Genomic DNA, 7,014 nt, shown 5'->3' with positions numbered 1-7,014 from the left:
CGGCCCGGCCGGCCGCAGGGCGGGCAGCCTGGCTGGCGGCGTTCGAGCCGAGCGGGAGGGCGGGAGGGCGGGCGGGCGCGGGAGAGCTCAGTGCAGCCTCGCGTCACCTCGCGTCACCCCGCCCCGCCTGCTTCCCAGAGCCCCGCGCCCCGCCCCGCGCGCAGGCGCAAGCCCGCTTTTCGGGTCCGCCCTTTTTTTGAGATTTGAATTTCCCCCAGCAAAGTGAGGGAGACAAAGTACCCGGATGGTGATCGCTGGCCTTTTCGCGCCAGTACTGTGAGTTCTCACCACAACCTTGAGAGGTGGGTACTGACGTCGCCCCCCGGGTTCCAAATCCGTTACAAATCTTGCAAGAGGCCGCCTGGGTGTTGCACTGTCATGCTCACGGCTAGACTCAGGCTGTAGTGCAGGGGTCCTGCACAGGTGTCTGGGAGTTTGCAGTGACAATAGATGATTTTTTCCACTTTCATCTTTATTTCCTCTTTATTTTCACCAGCCTCTAGCCGAAATTTGGCCTTTCCCGCAATTATGAATATAGGCCGAAGAGCATAAGAGCATTAGGCAGGTGACTGTCACCAATGAAAATGACAGAGCAGTCATTTCATATCTCATAGCTTTTGTTGTAGATATCCTGAAATTAACTAAATGACAGGACATACTGGCAGGCAGAATAACTACTTTGAAATTACTGTAGTTATTCAACCTGCCTGGAGATCCTGGAATTTAACCTATTGGTAAAGAAGGACATGTATAACCCTTTCTCACATTTTCAAAAATATTTTAGTGGTTGTCTTTTGACATTCATTTTTTATCGTAATCCTGTTTTTCTTTATACATTTGGAAGCATTTGTTTGAGAAAGGCCAAAGAGGCCTCACCTGTGTGGTGGTGCTACCAACTGCCCTAAATGACCTTGGCCATTCACCTCCCCTCTAGGGCCCTGAGTTCCTCCCCTGTGAAATAAGGAAGCCGAGCTGCTGGTTCCCAGGGGCCCTGCCCACACTCAGCGATTCTCTCCCCAGAGTTCAGGAAGCCCTGTGGTTGCTCCAGGTTCCTAGGGCCTTCTGGTGGTTCAGAGGGATCTCACCTTTTTTGGGGGTGTCCCACATTGCAGCCCTCAGGCTGGCGTCACCTTATCTGCAGAAAGGCAACAAGGGTGATTAGGGTAGTCAGGAGCACAGGCAGCAGTTGTCAAATGCTACAGGCCAAAGAAGCTATCACTGAGACAGGTGCTAGTTAGAGGCTTCTACTTAAATGCCTATCACCCCAGGAAGCAGGAGAATGAATCTAAGGAACACGTGTTAGCCCCTTAGCCAGGAGATTGTCATGCTTTGCAGGACCCCCCAGAAGACCCCCAGAACAGGGAGCCGATGCCGGGGATCCTTCATTCAGCCTTTGTGTGCCAGGCCCTGGGGGAATCTGTGAAGAACTGAGTGTCCTGTCACAGGGGTCATGACAGTTGGAGGGTACAGAGAAGCTGGGCCGTAAAGCACCCAGCAGTGGTCTTCCTGATGGACTTGGGAATTTGGCTTGATGACATGTCACTTTCAGCTTGCACAAGGACTCAGGTGGACTCTGCCAGGTTGGCCCGAGAGAAGTCACTTTCCACCTCCTTCCTGGACCTCCTTCTCTATCAAATTGACAGTGTTTGACTCCTGTCCCTGGCTCTCCCTGGCTGGCAGACAGGAGGGTCAGACTAGTTCACGCTACCTGGGGCCCTTAAGGCCTGACACTTCACACCAGGGAGCCAGGCCTCAGATGGGTGCAGGGAGGGACTTAGCTCCCATCCCAGCCAGAATCGGGAGTGCTGAATGAAGAAGTGCCTGAGCCCGGCCAGTGTGGCTCAGTGGTTGAGCATAGACGTATCAGGGTTCGATTCCTGGTGAGGATATATGCCCAGGTTGCAGGCTCGATCCCCAGTGGGATGTGTGCAAGAGGCAGCTGATTGATGATTCTCTCTCATCACTGATGTTTCCCTCTCTCTCTCCCTCTCCCTCCCTCTCTGAAATCAATAGATATATACTTTAAAAAAAAGAAGTGCCTGAGAGGAGATAGGGGCGTGAGCAGGCCAGGTGAGGTGCAGGAGGGAAGGAGCACCAGTCTCGTTCCAGCTAGAGAACAGACTGGGCCTAGAAAGCTCTCAGGGCTACATGGGGATGGCATTTTGATGTCTGGCCAAGACATTGGGTTGGGATTGTATGTGGAGTGATGAGCCAGGCACTGAAGGGTGTTGAGCAGGGGCTGACATGATCCGATTCAGGGGTATTTGAGGAAGATGCTGGGGACTGCTGTATGCAGACCACGTTAGCAGCCACCATTCTAGAAGTGGGAATCCCAGGGCAGGCGTGGCCAGGAGGCTTCTTAGCCGACAGCGCTGCATGCTGAGATGGAAGCTTGTGATCAGCCAGGAGATGCAGAGTGAGGGTGAGGGCTTCCATTCACTTGTGGAAATGCTAGGCCGCATGGTCCTCCTTCAGAGAAGATCCCCAAGGCAGGACAGACAGGAGAAAGAAAGCTCAGCATGAGGCCCCCCAGGTCCCTCCCCAGAGCATGCAGGTGGACCCCCCTGGCCCAGCTGAGAAGTGAAGTGGCAAATAGGACCAATGAAAGAGTAAGAGGGAAAAGGAAAGGTGCTGGCTTGGTGCTTGAATTGAACTGAAATTGAGTAGGTCTTCACTGAGCACCGAAGGGAAAGCAAAGAATCAGCCCCTGTCCTACACTTTCAGGGCCTAAACTGCGGGGAGGGGGATATACATTGTATTTGTAAAATAAATGGTGCTGCCAGAACCAGTTTGGCTCAGTGGATAGAGCGTCGGCCTGCGGACTCAAGGGTCCCGGGTTTGATTCCAGTCAAGGGCATGTACCTTGGTTGCAGGCATATCCCCAGTGGGGGACGTGCAGAAGGCAGCTGATCGATGTTTCTCTCTCATCGATGTTTCTGGCTCTCTATCCCTCTCCCTTCCTCTCTGTAAAAAATCAATAAAATATATTTTTAAAAAAAATAAAATAAATGGTGCTAAGCGGTCTGCATATATAACAACTCACCTAATTTACACAAGGACTCTGCGGAGGTACTGGTAGCATCCCCATTCTACAGGTATGCAAATTGAGGACCAGAATGGTTAAGGCCCAAGGTCACACACACAGTTAGCAAGTGGGGGACACAGACCTTCTCTTTTCCATGCCTGTCTGCCTGCCTATCTGCTATCTTGGCTTTGAGTCATTTTTAGAGCATTGAACCTCTTCTTTCTTTGTTAATACATTTTTAGGCTACTAGGCCAATTCACCTGCAGCTGGCCCCAGAGCAGTTGACAGTCAATGAAAAGTCCACATTATTTTTAAATTGTTTGCCTGCTAGCCCTCACCAAGTAGCTCAGTTGGTTAGAGCATCTTCCCCGTATGCTAAGGTTGAGGGTTGGATCTTAGGATACACAAAAACCAGCCAATGGGGAAGCAGGGGCAGGCTGAAGGGGACCAATGGGGGGGAGGGGAGAAGGGGACATATTTAATACTTTCAACAATAAAGGTTTTTGAAAAGGGAAAAAAAAAGAATCAACCAATGGCCTGACAGGCGTGGCTCCGTGGTTGAATGTCAACCTATGAATCAGGAGGTCACAGTTCGATTCCCAGTCAGGGCACATGCCCGAGTTGTGGGCTTGATCCCCAGTGGTGGACATGCAGGAGGCAGCCTATCAATGATTCTGTGTCGTCACTGATGTTTCTATCTCTCTCCCTCTTCCTTCCTCTCTGAAATCAATAAAAATATATATTTTTTAAAAAGAATCAACCAATGAATGCATAAATAAGTGGAACAACAAATCAATGTTTCTCTCTCCCTTCCTCTCTCTAAAATCAATAAAAAAATCAGTAAATAAATTATTTGCTTCTGTGATTGCAGGAAATGGAAAGTTGTATTGTGGGACAAGGAAAGAGGGTGATTTGGGGGGACGGGTATAGCAACTCTGGGGAGGGCAGAAAGGTGAGCCAGGGTAGCAGGCCTGGAGGAGAGATCCCTGTGCTGCCTGGCCTCACACCCAAGAAACAGAGGAGGCATGCTCATACTCGCCCCCTGCCTCCTCCAGCACCACACCATCTTGCCTGGGATTCCAGAGCTTAGACCACAGCTAATGGTCTCTTGTTCAGCTGGGTATTTGGCTAAAAGGGTTTGGGGGCTAGCCTGGAAACTTCCACACATATAACGTCTCGGAAGTGGGAAAACCCATTCTGAGTTGTAAGAACAGATCTAGGGACGTTGGTGTCTCTAAATACAGTGGCTCTAAGGCAGGGGTGGGCAAACTTTTTGACTCGAGGGCCACAATGGGTTCTTAAACTGGACCGGAGGGCCGGAACAAAAGCATGGATGGAGTGTTTGTGTGAACTCATATACATTCAAAGTAAACATCATTACATAAAAGGGTACGGTCTTTTTTTTTTTTTTTAGTTTTATTCATTTCAAACAGGCCGGATCCGGCCCGCGGGCCGTAGTTTGCCCACAGCTGCTCTAAGGGAACTAGGGCAAAGAGCAGGATTTTTAAAAATATATATTTTTATTGGTTTCAGAGAGGAAGGGGGAGAGAGGGAGAGAAAGAGAGAGAAACTCAATGCTGAGAGAGAATCGTTGATTAGCTGCCTCCTGCACGCCCCCTACTGGGGATCAAGCCCACAACCCGGGCATGTGCCCTTGGCCAGAATCGAACCTGGGACCCTTCAGTCCATAGGCCGACACTCTATCCACTGAGCCAAACCAGCTAGGGAAGGAGCAAGATTTTTATAGTCCACAGATGAGAGAAGAACAGCATAGTTGTCAAGAGGCACAAAATGCCTTGGCAAAAGAAGATTCTAGAAGCCATGTGTAAGAAGGTGACATACTAGTACTGTAAGTATCATTTTCACTTTTACTTGTTTTATGGTGTGTGTATATGTGTTTTTTATGTTTGTTAGTTTTTTTCTAATGAAAACTGTTGGTGGATCCTGAGGCTGAGAGTCGGCAAGATGGAGGCTCTTCTTTGGATGGTTTTCTTTCTAACCACACTCTTTTTCTAACCACAAAGGAAAAAGGCAGAACGGTCCTCCACGTGTGCCAGCCAATCAGCGGGACCCCCGCCTCCCCCTGGCCTGCCACCGCCACTCCAGGGCAAGGTTGTAGCATCTGTGTCGGAAATCACGGGACGTCTGGTTCAGCTGGGAGGCCCAGGAGTATTTTGCAAAAGCCGTTTATCTGAATTCTGAAAGGACAGTGAAGGCTGCCACTCTCTGAAGCTCTCTGCCCCAAGTCACAACTAGGCTTCCAGATGAATCCCAAGTCAGAGCAGGCCCTCTGCCACGTGGCCGTGGCCAGCTGCCTCTGCGTGGCCACCGTCTACATGGGCGTTTTTGAAAGCGTCTTTGTGGAAGTGGGCTATGAGCACTATGCAGAAGCCCCAGTAGCCGGCCTCCCCACCTTCCTAGCCATGCCCTTCAACTCGCTCATTAACGTGGCCTACGTGCTCCTGGGAGTGTACTGGCTACGGAGAAATGTCAGTGCCCTGGGGCACCCCAGTGAGGTGCAGCGGGCTCGTTACCTGAAGGATGTCTTCGCGGGCATGGCTATGGTCTACGGCCCCGTGCAGTGGCTGCGGATTGGGCTGCAGACGCACCCGGCTGCTGTGCTGGACCAGTGGTTCACCTTGCCCATCTTTGCGTGGCCTGTGGCGTGGTGCCTCTACCTAGACAGGGGCTGGGAGCCCGGCCTGCTCCTCGCCATCGAGTGCCTCTCGCTGTCCAGTTATGGCCTTGCCCTGCTGCATCCCCGTGGGTTTGAGGTCGCCCTGGGTGTGCACATTGCTGCCGCCATGAGCCAGGCCCTGCGTGTCCACAGGCGCCACGGTAGCAGGTACTCAGGGGTGTACTTGGTTCTGGCAGTGCTCTCCTGCCTGGGCTTTGTGGTCCTCAAGCTGTGTGACCATCAGCTGGCCCAGTGGCATCTCTTCCAGCGGCTCACAGGCCATTTCTGGTCCAAAGTCTGTGATGTGCTTCAGTTCCACTTTGCATTCTTATTTCTGACGAATTTAAGCACTTGCCGGCGACTCCCTCCTGCGGGGAAGATGCAGTAAAGTGTGGAAAGAGGCTACTGACAGCCGCTGGCCCCAATGTCAGAATGGATGATCAGATGACATTTTGTCCTCAGTATTAAATTTCCTGGGCGTGATAAGATATGATTATTACATGGGAGAATGTCCTTTCCTTTGAAGCTATGGGCTTCAATATTTAGGCGTGAAATGTTATTCCCTATTGCACTACCCTTGTAACTGCTCTGTAATTTGAAGTTGTTCAAAATAAAATGTTGGGCACCCAGCCACTGTGGCTCAGTGGTTGAGTGTTGACCTATGAACCAGGAGGTCACGGTTTGATTCCCGGTCAGGGCACATGCCCGGGTTGCGGGCTCGATCCCCAGTGTGGGGTGTGCAGGAGGCAGCTGATCAATGATTCTCTCATCATTGATGTTTCTATCTCTTTTTCTATCTCTTTCTCCCTCCCCCTTCCTCTCTGATATGAATAAAAATATATTTAAAAAATAAAATAGCCCTGGCTGGTTTGGCTCAGTGGATAGAGCATGTGCCTATGGACTGAAGGGTCCCAGGTTCGATTCCGGTCAAGGGCACATGCCCCTGTTGCGGGCTCAATCCCCAGTAGGGGGCATGCAGGAGGCAGCTGATCAATGATTCTCTCTCATCATTGATGTTTCTATCTCTCCCTCTCCCTTGCTCTCTGATACCAATTTTTTAAAATTAAAAAATAAAATAGATAGATAAAATGTTGTGGATAATGACCCCCCAAAAATTCCTGATGCTTGCAGTTGGAGAGAGTGGTTGTTTGCAATGACTTCAGGATGTGGGTTACAGTGTGGGCTGGTGACAGTGGGGTAGGGTAGGCCAGGCAGCGGAGTTACCCGAGAGTGTCCCCAAGAGGTGAGGGTCAGGGAGAGTGAGTCACATGAAATACATGCCCAGCAGATTGATAGGGAAATCAGAAGGCCA

At 50.8% G+C, this 7,014-nt stretch overlaps 1 protein-coding gene across 2 annotated transcripts; it reads left to right on the top strand.

Annotated features, from left to right (window-relative positions):
- The first annotated feature begins 170 nt into the window (after positions 1-170).
- Positions 171-6,331, top strand: TMEM187 (transmembrane protein 187). Of its 2 annotated transcripts, none has more exons than XM_036306136.1 (2): positions 171-302; positions 5,050-6,331. In XM_036306136.1, exon 2 carries the CDS (start codon positions 5,290-5,292, stop codon positions 6,088-6,090), a length of 801 nt encoding a protein of 266 aa, XP_036162029.1. In that variant the 5' UTR covers positions 171-302; positions 5,050-5,289; the 3' UTR covers positions 6,091-6,331. The 2 variants fall into 2 exon arrangements, with proteins under 2 accessions (XP_036162029.1, XP_036162030.1); XM_036306137.1 differs by lacking the exon at positions 171-302 and adding an exon at positions 4,734-4,874.
- Positions 6,332-7,014: the final 683 nt, after the last annotated feature.

This window comes from Myotis myotis, unplaced genomic scaffold (genome assembly GCF_014108235.1).
Source record: "Myotis myotis isolate mMyoMyo1 unplaced genomic scaffold, mMyoMyo1.p scaffold_m19_p_4, whole genome shotgun sequence".
NCBI lineage: Eukaryota > Metazoa > Chordata > Mammalia > Chiroptera > Vespertilionidae > Myotis > Myotis myotis.
This window is presented reverse-complemented; position numbering and strand designations above follow the sequence as displayed.

What these genes read in the sequence shown, in the direction of transcription:
- TMEM187 (XM_036306136.1), top strand. Translation starts at nt 5,290, where the DNA reads ATGAATCCCAAGTCAGAGCAGGCCCTCTGCCACGTGGCCGTGGCCAGC.